The sequence below is a fragment of the Phaseolus vulgaris genome, chromosome 4, assembly GCF_000499845.2.
Source record: "Phaseolus vulgaris cultivar G19833 chromosome 4, P. vulgaris v2.0, whole genome shotgun sequence".
Classification (NCBI taxonomy): Eukaryota; Viridiplantae; Streptophyta; class Magnoliopsida; order Fabales; family Fabaceae; genus Phaseolus; species Phaseolus vulgaris.
This window is the reverse complement of record NC_023756.2, coordinates 47,415,941-47,443,410: the sequence shown is the minus strand read 5'-3', so window position 1 is coordinate 47,443,410 and position 27,470 is coordinate 47,415,941. Positions and strand designations below refer to the sequence as shown.

Below are 27,470 nucleotides of genomic sequence, written 5' to 3'. Positions count from 1 at the left end.
CTTTCCAAATATCTAAATTTAAAATATATAACCATCACTGCCGTAACATCAAGAAGTCTATAATTATAAATTTCATGTGTCCTGATCCAAACACAATTCATTTCCACAAATCCATTAACTTTTTAGTATTCATACATTATATATATATTTTATATTTTGTAATTACTTTTCAAAAGTACTTTACTTTGGTCCATAAAAGTTTTTTTATTAGAAAAAAAATTAATTATTTATTGACAAGACAATTTTGGTCTTACTTTTATATAACATTTTATGAATATTTTCAACAATTAAAAAAATACCATATAAATGTTTTTTTTTTCTCGCAAAGTTCGACTATTTTCTAAAATCTTCTTCAACTAAATTATATTTATTAATTTTCTGTAATAGTTAAATTTTTATGGAGTTATTGGTATTTTCTTAAGAGAATGAAAAAAGAAGAAAGAAAAATTTATAGTGAATGCAATGGTGGGACAACCTCCATCATTATTGTTTGTCTTTTTACCCGTTAAGATAAGGTCACTCACTCATGACTCAGATCTACAATAAGTCATAATTCATTTAATAAAATAATTCTTTTGTTTCTAAAAAAAAAGTGTAAATTATAACAATTTAATACAAAATAAAACTCATTTGGACGGATAAACTTAGGAGATAATATTAAAAAAGCATCTTATTTTAGTATAACTAGTGAATAAGTTCTTTTTTTCATTCTTGTATTTGTTGGTATAAAAATATTTATTCAATGTGAATTCTATAAATATTTTTTTTATTGGAAGATTAATTAATTTCTAATGGTTTATTTAAAATAATAATCAAGTCCTGTGCTTCATGTACTTTTTCTTCTAATTATATTTGGATTAATATAAGTTATATCAGTTGTACCAAAAGTCCAAGTCTTTTTATTTTCGATTGAATATGTAGGATAAAATAAAAATAAGAAAAATGATACTTTGAAGCTTTCTTTTCTTTATAAAATATTCAAATAACAGTATATTCCACATCATTATTCTATTTCTAATTCATTTTTTCCATCAAATTGCTTCATAGTTCTTGAAAGATATTCTGATTATTGTGAGCAGACATGAGTGCAACCCCTTCTGTTTTGTCTTCTTTCTCTCTTTTGTTTTTTTGACAGATATTTTCATCTTTTTCCCCTTCACCAGACATCACCCTACCTTAAATAAAATTATTGTGTCGGTATCTTAAATATATTAATAATTAAAATTAAAATTTTATTATACCAATTAAAATAAATTAACAAAAAAAGCAAGATTAAAGAAGCAGAAAAGAAAATCAGAGAAATATATATTTGCTCCTTGAATTCATCAGAATCTGTATTGTATTGTGTTGTGTGTGGTTTGTTTCACCATTGTTATGTTTTCATAAAACATGTTTTTCATATAATCAGTTCATGTTTTTCATGTATTGTATAAGTCAGGAGCATGTACTATTCAAAAGTACAGTGCATGTTTTCGAATTTTCTTTTTCTTCTGCTATAACAACCCCTTTAATTTTAAATAGCTCCACTTGAATCTAACAACTCAAAGCACTGTGAAAATTATTATTTTATTAATGCAATGAAGAAGAAGTGGTGTATTCATTCACATGGTTCACTTTCTGAATAGAAAACGACACACACACTTGTTTACTTTTCTTCCTTGACTCCCTTTATTTAATCTATTGCAAGTCATCATGTCAATACATAAAAGCAGTGTTTGTGGTGTTGTGGATCATTGACATTGTTTTTGGCACTTCACAGTTCACAATCATATCAGAGACACAGTGGTTTGAATGGAGAGCATTTTAAAGCCCCTGAGAGATGGTGAGTCAGTGCTTGATCTGAGTCCAAGATCAACCGTGAGTGGTGGTGTTGAAGATGTCTACGGTGAGGATCATGCCACTGAGGACCAACTTATCACCCCATGGAATTTCTCAGTTGCCAGGTCAATCTCTCTCTCTACCTTGTTCAATCTATGTTTCTTAGTTTGCACACTTTCAGTGTTTTTAGCTTCATGGCTTCAAATAATTGTATGCACTTTACTAGACTGTGAGATTGTCTGTAAGATTGTCTGTGATACCTAACATGATGATACTAATGACAGATGATTATTATTACTTGAGGTGTCAGCTGAGTGAAGTTGCATGAGATACATGAAAGTTTTTCATAAAAAATACCTCCCACTCAACTTCCATACATAACATATAGCAAGTTAGATGATTGAGCTTGTGTAGAAGTTAGCTACATAAGTTGATTCTGGCTTGTGAAAGAAACTTAACTCTTTTAGCAGAAATTGAAGTTGCTGACTTTAACAAAGCTCTGACCCAGACTTACAACTTCCATACATAACATATAGGAATTTGGATGAGTGAGTTTGTGTAGAAGTTAAGTACATAAGTTGATTCTAGCTAGTGAAAGAAACTTAGTTCATGTTGTGTTCTTATTTTCTTCTTTTATAAGTGTCTATGAAAATATTATTCAGACAGTATATATAACATATATAAGATAGGAATGGTAGTGATTATTATATTTGATATTTTTGTTTTAGCTGAAATTGTGGTCTGAGTTTCTATATGTTTTTGTGCTGCAGTGGGTACTCTTTGCTTAGAGATCCACAGTATAACAAGGGGCTTGCTTTCACTGAGAAAGAGAGAGATGCACACTATTTGCGTGGACTATTACCTCCTACAATTACCTCCCAGCAACTTCAGGTTTGCATTGATTAATGGATGAACTATGATTTTTTTCTGTTATACTTGTTTCCCTTTTGGCCCTTCTCTCGTATTCTGTTGGAGATCCATCGACTAGAGACGAGGACATTTCATTGTATATAAGTGGATGCAAACCTCACCTTATAAGCCGGATTTATGAGGTTGAGTTAGGCTTAAAGTCCACTTCTTAATATGATATCATAACCATTTTCGTGTCACCTGTTATCGGACTACCCATAATATTTGTCCCAGTAAACCGGTTTTATGAAGTTGAGTTAGGCTTAAAGTCCACTTCTTAACATGTTCACTTCTCTCTACTACTGTTTACAGGAGAAACAGTTGATAAACAATATTCGACAGTATCAGGTGCCATTGCAAAAGTACATAGCTATGATGGAACTTCAGGCAGGTTTCTCTACTCATCGTATCTTCTGTTAACACAACGCAGCATGTTTGTGGTTAAGTTTTGTCTTGTTCATGATGTTAACTAAGGTCCCCTTTAATATTTGGTTCATGAAGTGGCACATTATTGCAAATATTTTATACCAATGCTCTTTCTTTCATCCATGAAAAGTGAAAATGAAAATAAAGTATTTCTCTAGTTCTGAAAATTGAAAGGTGAAACATGTTTTTGCTGTTACACAGGAGATGAATGAAAGGCTGTTTTACAAACTTCTAGTAGACAATGTTGAGGAACTGCTCCCAATTGTGTATACCCCTGTTGTTGGTGAGGCTTGCCAGAAATATGGGAGCATCTTCAAGCGTCCTCAGGGTCTTTTCATAAGTTTGAAAGAGAAGTACACATTTCTTTATTCATGTACTTGTATGAAATTTTGGGCTACATTTTAATGCAGGGTCATTGAGCTGTTGAACTTTTTCAGGGGGAAGATCCTTGAGGTCTTGAAAAACTGGCCTGAGAAGAGTATTCAAGTTATTGTTGTAACTGATGGTGAACGAATTTTGGGACTTGGGGATCTTGGATGTCAGGTATTTGACTTTGAATATTTCCCCAAGGGAATCAATGAAAAACTGTCACTCAAGTTATGAAGAAATATATAGATATATTATGACAGAAGATGATTTACTCTTTACATAATCATGTTGAATGTGGTTTAGGGGATGGGAATTCCTGTTGGTAAATTGGCCTTGTACACAGCATTAGGAGGAGTTCGTCCATCAGCAGTAAGAACTCTACATATTTTCTTTCATTCTCATTATATGATTTATATCATCATATGTCTTTTTTGAACATTTAACATTAAGAACTTCATTAAGTGAGTAATAAAGTAACACTCTCGTGAGTTCTATTGTGATGTTTTCTTGTTTTGTGGCTAGTGTTTGCCTATTACCATTGATGTGGGAACAAACAATGAGAAACTACTGAATGATGAGTTCTACATTGGGCTTAGACAAAAGAGGGCCACTGGGAAGGTTTGTATAACTAACTTAATGATGCATGTGGCTTTTATGAGCATCATTTTCTTAACTTGCATCAATCTTGATAGATTTGGTTTCTGCTTTCTCCTTAGGAATATTCCGAACTTCTGCATGAGTTCATGACTGCTGTCAAGCAAAACTACGGAGAAAAAGTTCTTATACAGGTTTCTATTTTTGTGCATGATTCTTAACATTTCTGAATTCATTCAATTTTACTATCAGACTATTTAAAATTGTTGTTCTGCAGTTTGAAGATTTTGCAAACCACAACGCTTTTGAGTTGCTTGCAAAATATGGTACAACTCATCTTGTTTTCAATGATGATATTCAGGTACTAAGTCACATAAAGGATGACATCTACATCTTGAAGATTTTTATGTTCTAATTATTAATGCATTGTTGTGTCAGGGGACTGCATCTGTTGTTCTTGCTGGGGTTGTGGCAGCCTTGAAGCTCATTGGTGGCTCTTTGGCTGACCACACATTCTTGTTCCTTGGTGCTGGAGAGGTATTTTTACCCATTTCTAACATAATATTTATACATCTTTCCCTGATGCTGAATAGAATAAATAGTATTTAGTTATGAAAACTTTTAAATACCCCTTTATTTCATTTTTTTGTTTTGTTTTGAGGCATATGTATGCACAGTCTCTCCCATCACCTGTTGTCTGTAATTGGCAAGTTATTCTGTCCAATTTATCTTCTGTAATGTTTTCAGGCAGGAACAGGAATTGCAGAACTTATAGCTCTTGAGATGTCAAAGCGGGTGAATAGCTATTTATTGTTTATGCAGTGGTCAAGTTGGTTTGTTTGGTTTCACAATCCAAATTGCTGATTTTCTTCTATATATTTCTTGAGCAGACAAAGATACCTATAGAGGAGACTCGCAAGAAGATATGGCTTGTAGACTCAAAGGTAGTAAAAAAACATTTCAGGCTTCCATGAAATTATGTTTTATTATTATGATGGCAGATGATTGTTGTTACTCGAGGTGTCAACATAACTGAGATGTCAAGTTACATAGTGATGCTGAACATGAAAGCTTTATAAAAAAAACATACGTTTTATTTCAATTTATGTTATCTTTTTGTCTTAATAGTTTAAGTTTCTCCAATACATTTCCTTTTTCTCTTTCAGGGTTTGATTGTTAGTTCAAGAAAGGATTCACTTCAACATTTCAAGAAGCCTTGGGCTCATGAACATGAGCCTGTTGACAGTCTCTTAGAAGCTGTTAAGGTGTCAAAATATGTCTGTTGATTACTTGCAGTAGGTTATCTCTTGATGTGTATCTGTCCTTAATCAGTCTACATCTTCAGGTAATCAAGCCTACAGTTTTGGTTGGATCATCAGGAGTGGGAAAAACATTTACAAAGGAAGTAATTGAGGCTTTGGCTTCTATCAATGAAGTAAACTCTAATCCTTTCTTGCATGTGATAATTTGTGTGATTCTTTAGATAGACAATCTTTGATACAAACTGTATCTCTATCATGCCTTCTCTGCAGAAACCTCTTGTTATGGCTCTCTCCAATCCAACATCACAAGCTGAGTGTACAGCCGAAGAAGCTTACCAATGGAGTGAGGTAAAATAAGAGAATCACATTTGTTTCTTGAACTGGTTGAAAGAGTTCTTTGATTTGATGCAAATAAATGATGCCTTATTTGCAATAGTAACTTCCACAACTTATCTTTGCTTGTCTTCAAAACACAGGGTCGTGCAATCTTTGCTAGTGGAAGTCCATTTGATCCTATAGAATACAAGGGCAAAGTGTACTATTCAGGCCAGGTTTTGCAATCCTCTTCATATTAATGACCGGTTATTCTTCTATTTGGTTATACAACACAGAATCATGGCTAAGTCTTGTCTTGTCCATTCAGGCCAACAATGCTTACATTTTTCCTGGCTTTGGTTTGGGGTTGGTAATCTCTGGAGCAATCCGAGTACATGATGATATGCTTCTGGCAGCATGTAAGTGCACAACAAACTTATACTTTCAACAGACATGATGTTTTGTTCTTTCTGTCCTCTTTGTGTCACTTTCAAGCTTCTTCCCACTGCACATTTTCTTTTATTTAGTTTTACAAGAATGAACTCATGATTAGCAATGCTAAGATCTTAATAATGCTTTTTGGATCTTGTAAAATTCACAAATTAATTCTCAACATTATTCATATATATTTTTTTCATAAAAGTTTTCATGTTAGACATCACTATGCAACTTAACATCTCACTCAACATTATTTTTATATATACAGCGGAAGCCTTGGCTAAACTAGTGACTGAGGAGAACTACAAAAAGGGGTTGATTTATCCACCATTCTCTGACATCAGAACAATTTCAGCTAACATAGCTGCAGATGTTGCTGCCAAGGCATATGAGCTAGGTTTGTGCTCATTATCACAACTCTCATTCATTATAGATTACCCATTTGTCTCATTTGATATTCTTTTGAAACTAACAATTGTGTTCAACTTTTTTTTAGGCTTGGCTACACGTCTTCCTCGTCCTCAGAATCTTGTGAAGTATGCTGAGAGTTGCATGTATACCCCTGTGTACCGAAACTATAGGTGAATTATGGTGCGAATCATTGTTAAATTTGGCTGTAATAAACATGTGTAGGTGGCATATGTGAGTGGTTTTATGCTTTTTATCATGTAATCACCAAAACTACTGGTGAATTATGCTTTTATTATGGGGCTAATCACTGTTGGCTTTGGCTGTAATAAACACAATGCTTTGTATTATGGAATCTTAATTTCTTCTCATATCATGCTGATGGCTAGCTCAATAAACCTTACTATTAGAATGGCACCACATTCTATTTCTATCAGTGACCAATATTCACATGCACAAGAACCCTTTTCTATTTAATTTTAATAATTTACATGTATAAATCCAACCCAAGTCATAATTAAAATATATAATTACTACTAATTTTTAGCTTTATGTATTAAATATTTAATCTAATGGCTTGGCCCATTGTTTTGGGATTAGAATGCTTTCTTTAAAGCAAAAGACTCAATTTTTGGACACCAACTTTTCCATAATCTCTTGACAGGGCCATTCTATTTCTTTCTCTCTCTATCCACAACTTTGCATACTTCATTAATAGGTATCTGACCATGAATAAATTCAAATAGGATAAGAAACTGAGGACAATCACATAAGATCTGGATGTTTCTGCATGTGTCTGACAGAAACCAAATTGGCTTCTGGACCACCCCTCATCACTCCATCCACACAAAAAAAAACACTTTCTTCCCCTTTTTCAATGGAACCCCACACAATTTCTACATCATTTCCAATTTTATCACCACCACACATCAAACTTTCGTACTACCACTACCACATAAGATATTGATGCATAAAAAGAATGTCATTGTGTGAAACATTTGGAGAAATACAAACACTAATAAAGGTAGTTAAAACATAAACTTTTGGTTGCAAAGTATATTTATTGACTAGAAGCGATGCTAATTTTCATCTTCATATCATATTCCCAGCATTGGGCTGAATAAATAAAATACATCGGTTGATTTCATTCATGTTTTTGTTTTAGGTGTAACAATAAGTACCAAACCATATATAGCTAACTCCCCACCCCTTTCCCCAGGACAATCTAATTTGTGATTCCAACAAAATCTAAATAACATGTCTAACATATGATGCTGTTGTCTCTAAAACAACATGCAGTACAAAATTTCCAGGCTACTCAGCTCCAAAAGACCAAATCCTTAACGTTATCTTTTATGGTAAATATCCAAATCAGCATAAGTGAGTGTTCTTCTGAAAAAACACTGTTCAGTTCCAAAGGTTGACCTCTCAAGCTTGCTGTTTCTTGTAAATTTTCAAATCAGCATGAGTGTCCTCGTACCGCTGAGTCAGGTAGTCCTGACATAAGATGGGAGGAAATCTGGTAAAAGAGAAAATGCAAAGATGTTAAGAGCCACTACAAACAGCACATATTTTAATACTATGGTTGCTTCTGATTGAGTTGTCTACATAAAATTTGGGTGAACAACTAGGCAATTTCATTCACATTGCTTTATATTATAAATGGCCTGTTTTAGTACTTACTCTACTTGGCCCATATTTTGTTATTATTTTCATCTATAAATAAATATTCATATGACTAAACAAACAAGCCTCAGAATGGAATCTGAATGTGATATTAACTTTCTAACATAAACACTATGCTGCTAATATTTAGATGACATGTTTAACTCACTTGGGGGGATTACTATCTGATTTGCAGGTAGGCAAGCACTCTACTAGACAATCATGACTAGGCTCCAAGAAGTATGCAATCTGTAAAAGGAAACAGCACAGGGATGAGCATGTTGCATGATTTTGCCAAGCTTTGCAAGTTAAAACTGATATGATATACAGAAATGCATAATCAAGAAAGAGACCAAATTTTGGAATATAATAACATAGTGATGTCTCATGGTATCGCTATCAATGAATAAAAAAAAGGAAAGATCAACGACAGTGACTGAAGTCAATCCTGGTGGCTGTAACCAGTAACCAATAATTGTCCTCAGCATTATGAATTCCAATGCTGATAGAAGATAATAGAGAACCACAACACCACAAGATAAATATTGAAAATACTATTTATATTTGACCAGATAAGTATTGAGTACAAACATCTTCAATTTAAAAATTCAAAGTTATATATGAATAAATAATGAGGTCGGTCTTTAGGGAGGTCAAATATATTATGTTATGTATTTAACAATTTAATACCGATTTTGCTATGAATTTAAATGACAGAAGGTAAAAGTAAAAAAAGCTGGGGCTTACAGAATATCTTTCTTGACCATTTCCTAGAACTCTGTGCAGTGTGGACCTGAGCATAAATACAATGTAATTTCTTGATTACAAAATTTAAATGAAAAAGATGAAAGTTCCAATCACATATTCAAAAAAATACTAATCACAAATCACATATGTACATATACAGTCTATGCTTCTACTGAAGCTTACAATTTTCATTCTAGCAGCCTAAAGAAACATAGGATACCAATTTAGTACTTTTTTTCGTATTTCCTTAGAGAACAGTAGTAGTAGCAGTAGTAGTAGTAGCTAATCACACGAATCAATGTCCTCAGAATTATGCCTGCCTTCATTCAAAATTAGAAATATTCAAAAGTGGGAAAGATTTCTTACTTAAAAATACAGTTGCTCCAGCGCTCCAGCATGTCACCAAGATTCACAATGAAGGCTCTGCAATATAAACAGTCTATCAGATAATGCAATATTATTCAGAAGGGCATGGCAAAGGATTCTCAATACTGCGTTGCATGCAAATAGAAATAAAAGCTACAATGACATATGAACTAACCCCTTCAATGGTGCCACATCCTCCCATATCTGAGGTTTAGCATCCCTATTCTTGCATATCTACAATGGAAGACATTATTGCTCTAAATTAATTACACACAAATGTTTGTAATATTGAAGAAAAAAAAATCATTTGCTTTCTTACTTGAAGGCCTGCAACATCATCTGTTGCCAACAGTGTAATTAAACCATAGTCAGTGTGAGCTCCAGCTCCATATAATCCTTTTGAGGGTTCAGAGATTTGACCTTCATTGAACAAAGATGAATATAATAGTATAAGTTTTTTGCTGGTTTGCAATTTGTCACTTTCTACATCAGTGTTACAAGACTTCTTTTAAACAAGATCCATTACAATACCTCCATAGTGAAGCAAACGCAGAGTTGCAATTGGCTCTCCGAACATTTTTGGCTGGTCAAAAAACTTTTCATCCAAATCAAGTGCAAGGGCTATTATCTTTGCAACACTTTTCCCCACTTCTCTGGATTACCAAACAAAACAGGCAGAAACAAATTACTAAAGAAAAAAAGTGTTAAGCCCTTTTCCGCCAATGCAGAATTTGAGTACATATGAACAACCAACACAGTTAAACATGGTCTATTTCTTTTCTTCAAGGGAAGGGAGTAATAACATTGACAAGAAAATAAACAAAATAAGACCTTGATCCCCTAGGGAGAGGAACAAATAGACAACAAGAAACACAATGGAAATTTTTTTGTTGTGATGAAAACCAAACATTGCTTCCATATCAAGCTTTTAAAAAACAGTCTATGATCATGATTTTGAGCAAAACATCAATGTCCTAGACAGCAGAGTGACTGCACAGGCATCACATGTCTGAATTATAAACAAAAAAAGTGACAAAATCATAACTGTAATTGAAAGTCTTGCTTCATCTATTAAAAACCAAGGTTTTCATAAAGTAAGGTGAGACATAAACAAACTAACAGTTAGCTAGTTTCACATGCAACACAAATGTCAAAAAACATAATAAAAACATCAGCAAAACGTACAGTGTATCTCGATGGAACTTTTCCATGGTCTCCCTCCACCCCGGCAAAACATCTACATGGTAAAAGGGTTCGAGAAAAATTTAAAAGAAGAAAAAAAATCTAAAAAGTTGGAAGACTCGATTGGTAGAAAACAGAGTTTTCGTCTCCAAAAGTCCCGAAGACCAAAAAGTTGACTCGTTTACCTGGTGCGGGCCATTTATTCTGACCATAGAAAGGCTTCTTCGATTCTGGGTCATCTTCAGCTTTTTCAACTCCAATATAGTACCCCTCTTTATAGTCCCCTATTTAACCAAGCAGAGAAAAGGTTATTAAGGTTTTGAAAGACAAAACTTAGACACAGTTATTTCAAAACTTCTAGCGCTTTAGAATTATAATTTATTGTAATAATCAACAAAGTAAAGGGTTGCATGAAATATCAACACATAGATCTTCCATGCAAAGCTTCAATTTTGGTAGAAAATCAACACTGTAGCACGTAAGAAAATGACTTTAAGTTTTGTGTTCGGTGTGATCAAAACTAAGATATAGTTGTTTCTGTACTCTTTTGTTTTGTTTTTAAATTAGAATTGAGATTTTATTTGGGTGATTGACGTAACAGAAGTTTGTATCAAACATCAATATCAAAATAGATTAGGTAAGCAAAACATCAATTCTGACAAGATGGTAACATCCAAAAGCAACCATCCAAGTTTTATTCGGTTCAGAATCAGCAAAAAGAAAACAGAGTGGAATCTACGCAAACATGCAGAAAAATACGAAATGGGTACTGCATACATACATACCACGAACTTGATTTTCAGGATCAAGTAGTTCATCAAGAACAGGGGTATATCCCCTGTGCTTTTCATTCCTGAGAATCTTCATCTTTTCCTGGTGAGGAAGAGAGAAAAACTTCTTGCTCTGTGCAAAAACCTCGTCCATGAACTCCTGGCTTATTCCATGGTTGACAACGTAGAAAAAACCCGAATCCAAACACGCCTGAAACAAAACATCATAAGATCACAAGAGATGAAAACAGAGAGATGAAACAGAGGAAAGAAAAAAAAAAGCAAACCTGTTTGAGTAAATGAACGGATTGGTTGATGTCAGAGTTGGATAGGTCGATGCAGTTGAGGGCAGAGAATTGTGTGCTCTGTTTTCCCATGTTTGAAGAGCAAAGAAGACAACCTCAAATTCCTATGAAACCACTTGCACTTTCCAATGACCACCAAACAAAACTCAACATTGCCTTTGCTTTATATAAGCAAATTGTAGCAGCCATGCTTTTTTTAAAATATATATATATATATATATATAAATAAATAAATTTTCTGCTATATTTATTTTGTTTGTCTGGTATCAGAAATTTCTTGGTTCTTCCTTTTTTTTTTCTTTTTCTTCTTAAATTGGTATTTTATCCTTATCTGGATGATAAACTTTTGGGTGAGTAAAGCATGTATTATCTAATCACTATTTCAAGTTATTGTTTTAATAATTTTTAGTTTATGTTTTAAGAACACTTTTTAAAGAGTTAGAAGAGATTATTTTTAGTAAAATGTTATTTTTTTACTATTTTTTTAATATACTTTATAATTTTTTTATTCTTAAATAAACACTGGTTGACAAGATTCTTGCTTTAGTTGAACTAGTAATTTTGAATTTGGGTTTTAAGTGTATAATTATGTTAAATATTTGGATAAAATTTATTTTAAATAGTGTTTCTTAGATTTTAGGATTTTTGTAGATTGAGATCTAGAATGAGATTTTTTTATAAAGATAGGGTTTAGTCAAATATAGTTGAGTAACCGAAATTTTTTATGGTTTTTTTTATGAAAATTAGGTTTTTCTATTCAAATTGTAAATATCATTTTCCTATCTTGATTATTCAGCATTGATGAAGAATAAAGATTGGAATTTGAGTTATTATGTCTAGATTAATTTAAATAATAAGTACAATTAATAAATAAAAATTAAATATAAAACTTGTAAAAATGATTGTATTTTCCATAAATGTGAATTTTTAATTGTATTACCTAATTATTATTATTTTAAGTTGACTTATGTATCAATTAGAATATTTATTTTGTATTTTAGTGATTACAAAATACAAAATTTGCATAGCACCATTCCAAAACACATCACTAGATTGAGTGTGAGTTCATATATTGAAAAAGTCACACTCAAGGTAGTTTTATAATTAAGAAATGAGATAAACGTGTATTCTTTTAAATCTATTTTATGATTAATTGAAATCGTTTAAAATCGTTCTTTTAGTTTCACTTTTTTATTTAATAAGTTTCTATCTACATTTCCTAATTTTTAGGATGTTTTAATTAATAATAAAGTTTATTATAAAGATGTTTAAAAAAAAGTGTATATTATCTAAAATTTATTACTTTGTTTCGTAATGGGTTTAAAATTAATAACTCATATTGAAATTAATTACTCAAATTAAAAGTTAAAAATTATCAGTTTAGAAAAACGTTATAATTATTTACTCATGTTAAAAATTTTGTTTGAGTATATACCTTTTTATTTCGTTTGAATATTTTATTCTTTAATTTTATTGTAAAATAACGCTGTTATCATTTTGGTTTTCTGTTTTTAACTAGTTGATTAACTCAATTTTTATTTTTTCAATTTTTTAACTTGTGGGTTAACTTTTTTTTCTAAAAAAAATTAACAGATAAACTGGAAAAGATTAAAAAAATAAATATCGATATGTTAAAAACAAGAACACGATAATAGTAATAATCGCCTCATATTGTTGATACCAATAAATAAATAAGGAAAAAAAATCAAACACTTAATAAAATATTTTAAAAAAAAAATACTTGGTTAAAAATATTTAAAACTTAATTAAGTAAAAAGATAATTATAGAGTCATAACTTTTGGTAGATCTTACATTATACTTAATTAATTTTGTTATGATTTTATACTGAATAAATATAATATAAAGTGTGTACTAAACACTTATTATCAAGATTCTTCTCTTCTTCTTTATAATATTTTTTTTATTAAATATTAGTTTTAAAATTTTGTATGGCATGCATACACCCATAACGAGAGGCTATATGGTTGCCACGTATCAAATCAATCAATGCATGCCACACTTTTTTGGACACTTTTGATACCTTTTTTCACCAATTCCATGGCCACAATTTTTTTTCAAAAAAAAAAAATATTTTGAAAACTTTAATTTTTCGTATAAGAATTCACATTTTACTATTTTTTTTAATTATTATAATATAAAATAATTCATGGTTGAATTGTCAATACTATAATTTGTATATCTATAAACCACATTTCTCTTCAATAAGAATAGAAAACTCTTATTTGAATTTTTTTATAATTTAAATAATTTATTATTAATATTTTGTTTGAGGAAAAAATGACAAATAGGTTCGATGCGTATACATAAACAAATAAATATTTAAATCAAAAGGTTATATGATTGGATTCTATTAGTGGTTTCTTGCACTAAAAAAACACAATAATATATTCATATATTTAATTAATGAAATAATAATAAATAAATAACTTAATGTGTGTATCCACCTATCCAAAGAATTTTAGGAAAGAAAAATTTCTACCATTAATTAAACAACAAAAATTATTAAATATTGTGTCAAATGAAATGTAGTATTATAAAAGGTCGAACATGTTTTTTAAATTGTGTGTCAATATCAGACATACGTGATAGTGACACTCTCATGAACAGTCTAATTCAAAAAATATTTGTTGAATTTCTGAAAATTTTATCTTTATTCTAACACAATTTTAAAAATGAGAAATATATTAATTTTCTAAAGACTCAAATTTATTGTATAAATTTTTATTATGATTACAAAAATAAGAAACAAATTTTTTGAACCAGCCATAAGAAACATCTTTCTTCTAAAAAATTGAAACATACTTGTGCACATAATTTATTATCAATTTATATAATTCATAATTATATAATATATATAGATTTGTGTTTATGCGTATTTCTAAATTTATATGAGTGCTACAAAGATTATAAGTTTACTTATAAATTATCATTCTATTGTATTAAAAAAAATAGTAAATTGGGATGGATTATTTCTCATTCTATTAAAATAAAGTATCTTTTAATCCATTTGCATGTGGACTTTAACTACACGCATTGGACTCTTTTATTTAATCAGCATTACCTAACCTAATATTAAATAACCGAACTCATAAACATTATAAGACTGAGTTTTTCATATTGAAAATGTGGTTTTTAAGAAAGGTATTTTTTTTTCTCCATTAAGATTATGTTAGGTATATTGTACTATTTAAAGTTGGACTAATTATCAAGAACCTTTTGTAGGACCATATTTCTCATGTTTTTTTAATTTGTGGTTAAGCATAATATCTTGTGGTGTAACCTTAATTAATTTATTTTATGGAATCATTTTGTTGTAATCTATAATAATTATGTTTATTTCGAATAAAAAAGTTTCATTTTATCATTGTATTTTTTTCTTGGAAGTTAAAAATAGTTGGTTCTCACCATAGACTGAAAATTAATCGCATACTAATATTTTTGTTTATAAAACATAGAAAACAACAAAAATTACATGAAAGAGTGTGTAAAATTGTATAGTTTGTTAGTCTGATTTAAATCGGTTACATAGTCTATTTAAAATCAGTTGATTAAGATACAAATTATAAATATCATATAATAATCACACACTAATATTTTTTGTTATAAGATATAAAAAAACAAGAATGTATATGAAATAGCATTTAAAATTGTATCATTAGTTAGTCTCATCTAAATCAGTTGTAGAGTCTACTTAAAATCAGTTACAAACTATAAATATCAGATAATATTAATTAAGATTTAAAAAATAGCTTATAAATTTTTGAACTAAAACAAAATCTAATTTGTTTAAATTTGTTGTGAAAATGTGACACCCCTTAAACTTAATCATAATATTTTACTTTTTACATTAGGATCCTTGTACTTAAAATTACATGAGCTTCAACATTCTACATTAAGAAATTCCAAAAAAGTTTGTTTTTATTATATTTGACATTGGTATTACACGAGTGGTACATTTCATATTGGATTCGGGTCCGGATCCTTTTACAACAGACAGGCCCATTTGACTATAATATGGGCCTTCAATGTTGTCAATTTTTATGTATATATAACTAAATATAATTGGACAAAAAAAGTTGGCCTCAAACCCAATTCACCTTAGATGGGCCTGAACATTCACCAGCCACTCACAACACTACATCTGTTCTTTTGCAAATTCTTCTTGCACCGTATCAATTTAAACCTGCATCCAATTTTTCAGTGAAATGTTGAAAATATTCCTACAAAATTGTGAAATGAGCTTAAATTAAAGGAGGATGTGGGTAAAAAAATACTTTTGAAACTCCTTTTTTGGAATATATTTCCGGATTTGAATTTCTGGAACACATTTCTGAATTCCAGAAGTTCCATAATACATTTTCAGATTTTGTGTTTCGGATTTTCTTTTTCAAAATGTATTTTTTGCATTTTGAGTTTACTTTTATAGAATGAGATTTTGATTTTTGAATTATGGATTTTCAAATCCGGAATAGAACATAATTTTGAAAGATGATAGTGTGCATGTTGAAATTGATATGGTTCCTAAAGAATTTGCCCTGTTCTTTTCTTTCTACCACTTATAAAAATCAGTCCACACCTTTGTGTTAGAAAGGTTGATCTTAAATGTAAAATCTTCATTCCAGATTAACCTTTCTACAGAAATGGGACAACCCTTTTAAATTTCAGATTAGATAGTTCTGAATGTGAAACCATCATTCTGAATTAACTTTTCCATAATGAAAGAAGGCATAGAGTGTTTTTCATAGAATACAGAAACAAAAGACCTATAGATATATTGATGAACTCAGATTTGTAGATGAAAATACTATAATTATGTTACCTAAGTTTGGATTTGATGGCTTGCAAGGTTGAAGAAGGCACCTCTCATGTGCCTAAGTTGAGCATAGGTTCCTTGTTCCATGACCTTTCCCTCAGACACATAAGCAATTGAATCAAGCTCTTTGATAGTGTTAAGCCTATGTGCCACAACAATGGTGGTTCTTCCTACCATAGTCCTATCAAGTGCTTCTTGCACAACTTGTTCTGACTGCACATCAAGGGCACTTGTTGCCTCATCTAGAAGTAGTATCTTTGGGTTGCGAATTATGGCCCTTGCAATTGCTATTCTCTGCTTTTGCCCTCCTGATAGCTGCACTCCCCTTTCTCCACATTCAGTTTCATATCCACTTTTCAGTGATCTGCATTATACCAAAATGGAAAGTTCACTTCTTTATACTCTTAATTAGTCTTTCAACTCTACATGCTCAAAATTCAAATTCTACTACATTAACTGTAATTTCAGGCAACCTTGTCTAAATCATATCAGACATGTGGATGTGTTTGAGTATATAGCTTAATTCAACATTTAGAGTTTACTCATGGACTAGGCCCAAAAGCTAGTTAAAATGACTTTAAAAGAGTTTAGCAAATGGTTGTAAGTTATCTCTATAAACCTATTTAAGGTTTTTCAAATGCCCTCTTATTAATTTGTGATCTTTACTTGTAAACATGCTTAAAATAGTAAGTATTCTGGTACTGTCAATATAGTCTCACGTCGCTGTGTCGATGTCTGAGAGATAGCATTGTTAGGGTCAATCACTGCATCCGAGGTATTGCCGCTTTGGAGGTCGGTGCTCCATCACAGTTTTGTCCTTAAAAGGTACCTCGGTGGATTGGAGGAAGAAGAAGTATATAAACTGCCATTTGCCTCGACTCCTGCACGAGGGACTATATTGACGGTACCATGTAGCAACTTTGTCAAATTTTATTGGTTAACAGTGTTTAAGTTGTGAACAAAACCTACAACTACAACCCCAAGCTCTAATACAACAACAGTTCTTTTTAAACACAGCTAGCAAGAAACCAACTACAGTTCTTGATTTCAAAATCCCTTAATGCATGAAAGCTTCTTATCAGAAGAAATGTCATGAATGAGAACATGCCTAGTTTTCGAGTAAATTTTTTAGTTGATTAATTGTTCACAAATGAATATGACAGTTTATGGTTAAAACAAGTGAGCATATAGTATAGATGTAGAGAGAAAACTTACGATATGAACTCATGAGCATTTGCAGCTCTTGCAGCCTCAACTACTTCATTCTCAGTTGCATCTTGCTTCCCAAACAAAATGTTTTCACGTATGCTGCCAGAATATATCACAGGTTCTTGGCTCACTAGTGCAGTGTGCTGCCTGTACCAGTGAATGTCTAATTCCCTTATGTCTACATTATCCACTTTAACTAAACCTCTCTCAACATCATAGAATCTTTGAACTAAGGCAATCACTGTTGATTTTCCACATCCACTCTTTCCAACCAGCCCAACACTTGTTCCTGGCTTCACCTCCAAGCAAAACTTTCGCAAAATTGGTGTCCCTGCCCTGCTTGGATAAGAAAAATCAACATTCTTCAACTCTATCTTTCCACTCATCTTTTCCAACTTAATGCCACTAGTGTTATCCCCAGCCTAAAAAAAACACCACTTCATTAGTAAAAGTTATGACATATGCAAGTGTGAAGATAAGATTACTCAAAAATAAAAATGTAGTATCATTAGTTTGCCTCATTTTTTATGAGTAAATGATTGTTGGAAATGAGTTCAGTTTTCATACACTGACATAAATATCTTTGAGCAATCAACTAACTTATGATGTTGTGTGATGCATGAATAACATGTATAGGGCTAACATACCTTGGGAATTAGTGATTTTCTGTCAAGAATTTCAAACACAGATGCCACTGCTGTTGAACTCTTGGCAAGGTCAGAAGTCATGCTTCCAGCATCAGCTATGACCTTGCCAGTGCTCACCAACACAAAAAATGTTTTGAAGACATCCCCAGCTGATATTTCTCTCTTTTCCACCAAAGTACCACCATACCAGAAATCCAAAGCCCATGACATGAACGTTAGGCACTGAGCAGAACCCATTCCTATGCCAGCTAGCCAAGACTTCTTCCTTGCCTCCTTCCTTGGCTCTTCTTGTGCCTCATCAAATAACCGTAGAACTTTTGTAATGCTCCCAAAAGAAGTCACAATTCTGTGATTGTAAACTGCCTCCACTGCAATTTGTGTACTTTGATTCTGTGCCTTAACAAATTTTGTGGAGAGTGTGGAGAGCAACACTTTTCTTGTATAAAAGCAAAGAATTGTGAGTGGCTGCACTGCTATCATAACAAGAGCTAGCTTCCAAGCCACGGCAAGCCCTATGATCATTGCAACGGTGACAGCAGAAGTGGTTTGAACTAGTAAAGAGAGTCTATCTGCCACAAGGGACTTCACCATGGAAGCCTCATTGCTCAACCTTGAGCATAATGCTCCACTGGAGTTTTGTTCCTCATCAAACCAAGCAGTTTCAAAGGTTAAGATGTTCTCCAGCATGCGCAGTCTTATTCTTTTGGTTAACTTGGCTCCCATAAAAGCAAAATTGTAGTGTTGCAAGAGATTGAGAGTGATAGAGGCAAGGGAAAGGGAACAGAAAATCAAAGAATAAGTCCTGATTCTATGCATCATTTCTAGATGGCTTTTGGCAAAAAAGGCAGAAATCATACCCCCTATGGTTAAAGCATATAGGGGTTGAACTGAGCCAAAGGCTATGGCTGAGAGGGTTCCAATTAGACCTTGTTTCCATTCAGGAGCATTCAGAGAAAGAAGTCTTGTGAAAGATGGTGGAGGGTGAGAAACTGGAGATGGGGTGGCTTCATCAGGCAATGGTGACTTTGGAAATATGGCAGGACTTGACCTTGCTGAGCTTGGTCTACCTGCACTGCTTCTTGCTGCTGAAACAGCACCTAGTTCTGAATTTTGATCTTGGTCATCCATGCTCAATTGTGTCTGTAACTTAGCCAGGTTTGCATAGTGGCCATTTGGTCTGTTGATGAGTTCCTTGTGTGTGCCAGTTTCAATGATGCGGCCACCACTAACAACTGCTATGAGGTCTGCATTTCGAATAGTTGATAGTTTGTGTGCAACAACCTGATAAAGTTCAGTTGGTGTTATACAAAGGAGGTGCAAATAAACTTAGTCCAATATTGATCACTATTTCATTGTGATAATGATACTAACAAATATTTTTGTTCATTTATTTGTTTGATGATTGCACTTACCAATGTAGTTCTCCCCATGGAGGCCTGATCGAGGGCATTCTGAACTAGAGATTCTGATTCTGAGTCAAGAGCACTAGTTGCTTCATCAAGTAGGAGAATAACAGGATTCTTTATGATGGCTCTTGCAATGGCTATTCTCTGCTTTTGTCCTCCTGAAAGAAGTGCCCCTCTTTCTCCAATCTACTTTACAATTTATCAGGTTAGTACTAGTTGCATTTTTCTAATGATATATAGAATCAAACTTTTATATGTAGCTTAAGCATCTATGGTGGTGCTAAAGTTATAAACTAGAGCTTCTATCCTTCATAGCAAGCTTCTAATAATCACAATATTTATTCTCCTCCAAACACACATGCATATTAGTTCTGACAAATAAAGAGATAACCCTTTTTTGTAAATATAGGAGAAGAAAATAAAAAATAAATTAACATCGTCCAGTTCAATTTTCAAGCATGTTCATACAAATTAATTTTAACTTAGAGATTAAGTGTTTACTGATAAATTCAACCAAACAGAAAATTGTATTGGAAATTTGAGTGTGTGAAATAGATTGATTTTAATTGATTGAGAAGCTGAATGTTTACTTTCTTCTTTTCCCTTTTTGTATGTACTTACTTAATAAAGTTTGTGTTAGAAATCTCACATCGACTAAATATTATGGCATTTCCTTAAGTGGATGCAAACCTCGTTTCATAAACCGATTTTATGGAGTTGACTTAGGTTTAAACTACACTTAGTTTGTTCTAACAAAGTTCATTGAAAGAGGTCATAAGTGTTATTTGAATCAATTGACTCACCTTAGTTTCATAACCTTTAGGAAGTTGCCTTATGAAGTTGTGAGCATTGGCTGCTGAGGCTGCTGCAACTATTTCATCCATGGTAGCATCTGTCTTCCCAAACATAATATTCTCCTTTATGGAAGTTCCAAACAATGCATGTTCTTGACTCACAAGCCCCATTTTCCCTCTAATCCATTTCAACTGAAGGCTTTTTATGTCTACACCATCAACCCTCACAACACCTTCATCTGCATCATAAAATCTCTGCATCAATGCTATTGCTGTGGACTTGCCACTTCCACTTGCACCAACTAGAGCAACAGTTTTCCCTGCTTCCACTTGCAGATTGAAATTACTAAGCACAACCATATCAGGACGAGAAGGGTATGTGAATTTCACTTGCTCAAACTCTAGCTTCCCACTGATGCAATCTAACACAAGCCCTTTTGTGTCTTCTCCATCAATCAATGGTATTCGATCAATCATGTCAAATATTCTTGAAGCAGCAACAGATGCTTCTGTGAAGTACTTCAAATCAGGAAGCACCACTCCAAGAGATCTACATGTTTACATGCATTCCAAGAATTAGCAAAGAAGACCACTATGAAAAATAGATCTTTAAAGAACTATATGAAAAGATTTTCTTGGTTGTATATGATTGAAAATTGTTAAGGTAGAACCAATAAATTGAAGTTTACACTCTTCTAAAAAGTGAGAATGATGGTGGTAATATCTTTAATTATTTAATTTTTTTATATAAAACTTTCATGTTCAGCATCACTATATAGAAATAGGTGTGACACGAGGACTTCTCAGGAGATCACCCATTCTAGTACTACTTAACCTTTAACCTTTAATAAGGACTTTTTAGGAATTCACCCATCTTAGTACTATTTTATTCTTAATTATTTAATTGATTTTGAATAGTTTTTTTTTTTATTGAAAGAAATTCAAACACTCTTACTACCACATTTTGTTTATTTATCTTCTCAAGAGATCCATATGTTGGGGAGAACAAAAAAATATCAATAAAAAAATTCAAAATTGATGGTCTTAATCAAAATTTAAAAATGTTAGAAGCAAGGAAAGATTTACTAGAACTTTATTAAAATTTAACAGCTTACTAAGTAACTAATATTACAAACACTTTATTCAATAAATATACTTCCTACTATAGTGATCTTGTCTGATTTTTTTTCCTTGTTTATTAATTAGAAGCTGCTAAGCTTTAATAATATCAAATATTTTGCTAATATATGTGACACTTTATATCATTCTTTGTCATTTCACTACAAGAAAATAATTGAGTAGAAACCAAAAATAATTAATTAGTATATTAATTAAATTAGAGATCATTCTAAACATTAAAAAAAATATTTTTAAATTAATTTTATTATTAATAAATAATTTTTAAATTAGTATCTAATTAGCTATAAGAGTTTTGGTACCAAATTTAGAAGGCATTGATGAAACATGAGAGAGATAATTAATTGAACAAATGTATAAATTAATCAAACACTTTTCCTTATCTATTACAGACAAGATTCTTTCATAGCAGAAGAAAATATTGTAACAGTTGAACTGCAATTCAATTATTAGTAATATCTTTGAAATCTAGTAAAAATCACTTTGGTATATGGAGTTCACAATATGGAAGGATAAACATATAAATTCTTTCAACAGTGACTTAATAATACTGTTACTAAAACTGGTCCCATGCTTTCTATGTATACAGGTCTTGCTTTTTGGTCTAATGCTTTAAGAGGTCACTCTCAAATTAAATATCATAGTAAAATATTTGGTGCATTATTAGTAAAGATAAAGACACCAACACTTTTTCTGAACATGTTTGATTCCAATCTTATCATACAAAAAGGTTAGTTATATAGAATTAAACTAATAATATTGTTTTTCATTCCCTTCTCCTAAAGAAAACTATGATAATAATGTTTGGCCATGACAAGTTGGCTACTATAGATCATGTAAGATTTATAAATGTATTCTTCACTTTAGATTAATTGAACTTTCTGGCCTATCCCAATTTTTAATTGATTCTCAAGATCCATCGATCTGCTACTTTAATATACTTTGCATCAGCCACAAAAAATGTAATGAAATTTCATGCATGATTCAAACATATGATTGGAGATGAATAAACCTTGAATTTAGTTACTGGTTGTGTACTCATCATGGGTTAAACCTTTTATGCTGATCTTAGTGGATTCATGTATCAGATTTTTTATGCTAATCTTTGTCATGTCTTTTGTTAAGATTAAGCTTTTATTCACATAAAAAAGTTCATTTACTTACTAAAAAATACCTTGAATCTAGTATCAAAAATAAGAATCTATCAAAAAGTTTATAGAGTGCAGAAATCATCCAAACAAGTATTACCTTGTACAGTAGCATGGATTAAGCTACAGGACTTGTTGAATTAGATTGGAAACTAAAATTGGGTTGATGTTATTGTCCTGGTAACATTTCAAACATTTTAAAATTTTGGATGCAGCTAATTCAATTAATCTTATTATGGGTAATGTTTGAATCGCATTAGTTAGCGAGATTTCGAAACACAAGAATAATTGTTTATTTGAAGGTGGAGTGATTGATCATACTAAATTTTTCTCCAGGAGAAGGTTTGGTGTCGGATCTCTTCAAAAATATCGTCAGTGTGTTTCTCGTTCTCTGACTGGTGTCTAGAACCCTTGATATGTATTCATTGAATTTAATATCACTATAAGGATTAATCCTAGACCTTTCTATTTTGTCTTTAGTTGGTAATGTTGGAGTAGACAGTAGGAGACTTCATTTTGGTTATTAATGTGTACGTGGAAATGTACTCTTTCACCTCTCTTACTCTGTATCAGGGTTGAAGTGAGTCTGTTTAATTTAATTGTTTCTCGGTGATAAAAAAATAAGATTGGAAACTAAAGTTAAATGGAAAAGGAAAAGAGAGATACATAAGTTACTTACAGTCCACACATTATGAAGGAAATGCCTGATGCATAGATCCTTCCACCACTTTCACCTTTGTACATAACCAAACGGCTTCCATACCAAGCAATGAAAGCCCATATTGCAAAAGAGAGACCTGTGCTTCCTACTGCAAGACCCTTTGCTATGCCTTGCTTGATTCCAAGACTTGAAGTTCTGCACAATATGTCTGAATATCTCCCACTGATTCTCTTCTCTGCAGTGAATGAATACACTGTTTTGATGGAGCTAAGTGCCTGTTCCACAATGCTGTTTGCTTTGCCATATTCTTCCACAGAGGACTTTGACAGATAGATGAGATACTTTCCATAAATCATGCCAGGGATAATCAGCAAAACCAGCGTTGGAAATGCTACTAAGGCCAACCTCCATGAGAAGTATGTGGCAAATGCAACCCCAGATATGAATGATGATGAGTGCATCAAAAATAGTGGCACCTGAGACACCAAAAACCAAAGGAGATATTTGATGAAAAGATCATAATATTTACAACATATATGTTGATTGTTAAGTCACATTTTCTTTATAAACAATAAAAAAATATAATAAATGTGTTCCAGAGATGTTGAATCCTCCTATAAAGTAAAAGAGACATAAACCTTAAGAAAATATCAAGAGTCTATCATATCACAATTAGTTAAAAAACGGCTTAAAATTTAAAGACGAATCCGATCATCCTATCAACAACTACTAAGTGGCATACTACTAAGTGGCATAGAGTGCATAAAATTGCAAAGATTTTCTTGGTACATAGCAATTGATGTTGCCTGAGAAAGGTGTTTAAATGGTGTAAATTACAAAGGTGAAAGGGAAGTTTAAAGGAAAAATTAGGAGAAGAAAAAGACCTTTTCACTTAGAACTTCTTGGATGAGAGAAGTATCTTTTGATATGCTATTAATGATTTCAGAAGTGGTGGCTTCTTGGGAATCAAAAAACCCTACTTCTTGTCTTAGTACAGCTTCCAAGTACTTGTAACGAATTCTCAGAACCTGCCTCTCACTTGTTTTGCTCCAGCAATACCCTTCTGCAATTAAGCATCAATTATTGATTGATAAATTCTCTCAAGTATTGCTTTTTCAGAACTATATTCATCCATAAATGGTTTGCTTCTTTTTCTAGATCAAATCTTTGAGAAAATTCTACTTGATATATATATATAAATGTTTAGTGGGTTGGTGTAGTTCCAACTTCTGAAAGTCTACTTTTTAGGGTTTCATAAATAATGACCAAACATGTCTGCCAAATTAAACATGTGAAAATTTAGGTTGCCTCGAAACTTGGTGCACTGTTGAGTAATGCCTAGTAAATTGGTTATTAGAGTGTCCTCAAAAAGTAAAGCAAGTATGTGAAAGAAGGTTTGAATTTGGATTACCCATGAAGGCTACAACCATCACTGCTAATCCCAAGTAGACAAAATATAAGCTGCACTGTAAATGACAATCAAAAACAAAATGAAAAAGAGAAGAATATTAGTGTGTAAAAAAATGAGTTTAAGCTTAACACAATCTTATAAAACCGATTTATAGATGATCCAACAAACAATTGTTATGATAGGCTCAAAATGACTTATACTTTAATAAGAAGTGAACTTTAAGTCTAACTCAATCTCATAAAACCCGTTTATAAGATAAGGTTTGCATCTACTTATATACTATGAAATATTCTAAACTTTAGTTAATGTCGGATCTCCAACATGGAACAAGAGTTTAATGGATGAGTCAACGTTAACTTACCTTTTCAACCTCAGCCATGTAAGTATTGGTACTTTGTTGGTTCTTACTGTAACCTAAGCTGTTCATGATACGGCTTGCAAACAGCAGCAAAATATTTGTGGACATGCCATCTCCAATTGCTCCCAAAGCACCCATTAGCATGAGCACAACATCAATCCAATCAGCATATCTCAAAATGCTGGTAATGGAAGCTCTCTCTTTTCTTCTCATCTCTACCTTTTGTGTCTCACTCTCATCCATTCTTGGAGAACCCTTTGATCCCTTCATCTGTGTGAAAACCTTGTCAGGTTCTCAAATATGAGAAAACAGAAAAGAGAGTGAGTGAGAAGGAGAGAGAGGTGAAATTGTGTTGTGGGGGTCACAATGAGATGGTTTTGGTTTCAAAAGGCTACTTATATAAGTGTGAGGAGTGAAGTGTGAACACAAACAACTCCATGTGCATCTCTCTGTCAAGACCTGAAAGAGTGAGAGGCATATTCCATTGGAAGCACACAATGAAGATCATGATCATAGGCTTTTTGTGTGTAGTTGTGGGGTTGTTAAAGATGATTATGTGCTTCTCGATTCATTTGTTTGTTTGTTTTTGAATTCTTTAATCATTAAAATCCAATGAGGTATGAGATTGTCACAATTGTTTTGTCAAGTTTTGGAGAAAGATGAAATGACATACCAACATTTGTGCTCACTTTGCCCATTGTCTGTTCATTGCAATTTGCCACCTTTTTGTATTTTATAAATGGTCACTTCAGCTTCTAAAGTCCCTTCCCGTGAATACAGCTTAATATTTAATACATTACTGGCCTTTTGTACTAATATAATCTATCAAATGCCATATTAATTTGTTAATGAATCATCATTATTTAATACTAAGTTACACCTATATAATATATATATATATATATAAAAGTTTAACTATAATATAATTATGTGATATCGATTAGAGATAAGATTAATTCATAGTATATAAATTAGTGCAAATACATTAATTTTTCGTTTTGTGAGAATGAATTAGACTTAAACTCATTTCATAAATTTTAACAAGATTTGATGGGTTTATTGTCACTACAAGAAGAAAATCATGAAATATAAACCAATTTTTAGAGACCAAAATTTGCAATAATAACTAAATCAGATATCATTTTAAAAACTAAAAAAAAATGGTTTCTAAATTAGTTTCTGTTAAATAGTTTCTAAATTGGTATCTAATTAGAAACCAATGTTTTTGTTACCAAATTTAGAAACTAAATAATTGGTAGTTAAAACCTTGGTTGTTAATTTAGAAACTATTTAACAATAATAGAAACCAATTTTTTTTTAAGTTTCTAAAATGGTCTCTAATTTAATTATTATTGCAACTAATTATTTTGGTCTCTAAATATTGATTTTTATTTCATGATTTTCTTGTAGTGTGTATCAAATCATCCATGAATATCTAATCTCAAATACTAAATTACATGCATCAACATGAGAGTGTGTTGAATATACAATTTCAATTAAAAAAAATTAATTTACAGTATATAAGTATATATATAAATATGTATAGTTCACACTTTACAAGTTATTTTTTGACAATGAATTAAACTTAAATTTTTATTTTTATTTTAATATTAGAAATCTCATGTTAATTAATGATAAAATTTAAATTAAAGCTAAACCCTTCCTCCCTAAGTATATAATAGATGAGATGTTTTCATTAATATATATATATATCTATAGATTATGCATATCTACTTTTATTAATTATATAATAAAATTGACAGTTAATATAGTACATCAATGATGACAAACAAAACTATGACAATTTTTGTGAGGTATTGTTAAAGGAAAAAAAAAGGTTTCAGACAGAATCAACAAATAACTACACGTGCTACAATGAAGAAGGTGGTGATATATACGACAACCTTGTCAGAGTACATCTCACAGTTTGTCGAAACTTAGAAAATGAAAAGATGAAACAAAAAATGGCCATCAACATTGTTAATTGTGTGTTGCATATTTAAGAAGAGAAACTGATAAGTGCATTCTGTTGCTCAGAAGCATATTTTTTATTTTTTCAATAAATAAAATAAAATATGATATGATATTTTAAAGATGTCTAAATTTTTATAAAAAAAAATTATATCAATTTTTTTAACATTTAATCAGTTAAAAATCAAACCCACATTACAACAGTCATATTCACATAACAAATAAATAACAATTAATCAGTTAGAGATCAAACTGACATTACAACACATCAGTCATATTCACATAAATACAAAATAACTAATCAGTTAAAAATCAAACC

The 27,470-nt window shown here is 31.6% G+C and overlaps 3 protein-coding genes across 4 annotated transcripts; 1 reads left to right on the top strand and 2 right to left on the bottom strand.

Moving 5' to 3' along the window:
• Positions 1–1,274: 1,274 nt before the first annotated feature.
• LOC137838137 (NADP-dependent malic enzyme-like) lies at positions 1,275–6,910 on the top strand. Its single transcript, XM_068647377.1, has 19 exons — positions 1,275–1,943; positions 2,589–2,709; positions 3,040–3,114; positions 3,355–3,506; positions 3,591–3,696; positions 3,826–3,891; positions 4,045–4,140; positions 4,239–4,310; positions 4,394–4,477; positions 4,555–4,653; positions 4,864–4,911; positions 5,007–5,060; positions 5,283–5,381; positions 5,462–5,551; positions 5,649–5,726; positions 5,855–5,929; positions 6,022–6,112; positions 6,400–6,528; positions 6,628–6,910. The coding sequence occupies exons 1-19, from the start codon at positions 1,792–1,794 to the stop codon at positions 6,714–6,716; spliced, it is 1,776 nt and encodes a 591-aa protein (XP_068503478.1). The 5' UTR covers positions 1,275–1,791; the 3' UTR covers positions 6,717–6,910.
• Positions 6,911–7,580: 670 nt separating this feature from the next.
• On the bottom strand, positions 7,581–11,763 carry LOC137838138 (2-oxoglutarate-Fe(II) type oxidoreductase hxnY-like). Its single transcript, XM_068647378.1, has 11 exons — positions 11,557–11,763; positions 11,285–11,480; positions 10,685–10,783; positions 10,503–10,554; positions 9,849–9,970; positions 9,637–9,737; positions 9,493–9,551; positions 9,318–9,374; positions 8,952–8,997; positions 8,374–8,453; positions 7,581–8,058 (listed from the first exon to the last, which is right to left on the bottom strand). Exons 1-11 carry the CDS (start codon positions 11,644–11,646, stop codon positions 7,968–7,970), a joined length of 993 nt encoding a protein of 330 aa, XP_068503479.1. The 5' UTR covers positions 11,647–11,763; the 3' UTR covers positions 7,581–7,967.
• A 3,733-nt stretch (positions 11,764–15,496) lies between these two features.
• LOC137838127 (putative ABC transporter B family member 8) lies at positions 15,497–25,709 on the bottom strand. 2 transcript variants are annotated; one of them, XM_068647364.1, is made up of 10 exons: positions 25,184–25,709; positions 24,823–24,877; positions 24,296–24,474; positions 23,430–23,887; positions 20,475–21,015; positions 19,678–19,857; positions 18,266–19,546; positions 17,625–18,040; positions 16,416–16,773; positions 15,497–15,779 (listed from the first exon to the last, which is right to left on the bottom strand). In XM_068647364.1, the coding sequence occupies exons 1-9, from the start codon at positions 25,448–25,450 to the stop codon at positions 16,416–16,418; spliced, it is 3,735 nt and encodes a 1,244-aa protein (XP_068503465.1). In that variant the 5' UTR covers positions 25,451–25,709; the 3' UTR covers positions 15,497–15,779. The 2 variants fall into 2 exon arrangements, with proteins under 2 accessions (XP_068503465.1, XP_068503464.1); XM_068647363.1 differs by having other exon boundaries at positions 15,497–15,816; positions 25,184–25,707.
• Positions 25,710–27,470: the final 1,761 nt, after the last annotated feature.

Excerpts from the sequence above, each read along its gene's own strand:
- LOC137838137 (XM_068647377.1), top strand. The coding sequence starts at position 1,792 with ATGGAGAGCATTTTAAAGCCCCTGAGAGATGGTGAGTCAGTGCTTGAT. Across the intron at positions 3,892-4,044 it reads GAGGAGTTCGTCCATCAGCA|TGTTTGCCTATTACCATTGA; the intron begins GTAAGAACTCTA and ends TTTTGTGGCTAG. Across the intron at positions 4,478-4,554 it reads TTTTCAATGATGATATTCAG|GGGACTGCATCTGTTGTTCT; the intron begins GTACTAAGTCAC and ends TTGTTGTGTCAG.
- LOC137838138 (XM_068647378.1), bottom strand. The coding sequence starts at position 11,646 with ATGGGAAAACAGAGCACACAATTCTCTGCCCTCAACTGCATCGACCTA. Across the intron at positions 9,552-9,636 it reads ATGATGTTGCAGGCCTTCAA|ATATGCAAGAATAGGGATGC; the intron begins GTAAGAAAGCAA and ends CTTCCATTGTAG. Across the intron at positions 8,059-8,373 it reads TCAGATAGTAATCCCCCCAA|ATTTCCTCCCATCTTATGTC; the intron begins GTGAGTTAAACA and ends CTCTTTTACCAG.
- LOC137838127 (XM_068647364.1), bottom strand. The coding sequence starts at position 25,450 with ATGAAGGGATCAAAGGGTTCTCCAAGAATGGATGAGAGTGAGACACAA. Across the intron at positions 19,858-20,474 it reads CTAAAGGTTATGAAACTAAG|ATTGGAGAAAGAGGGGCACT; the intron begins GTGAGTCAATTG and ends ATTGTAAAGTAG. Across the intron at positions 19,547-19,677 it reads CCATGGGGAGAACTACATTG|GTTGTTGCACACAAACTATC; the intron begins GTAAGTGCAATC and ends GAACTTTATCAG.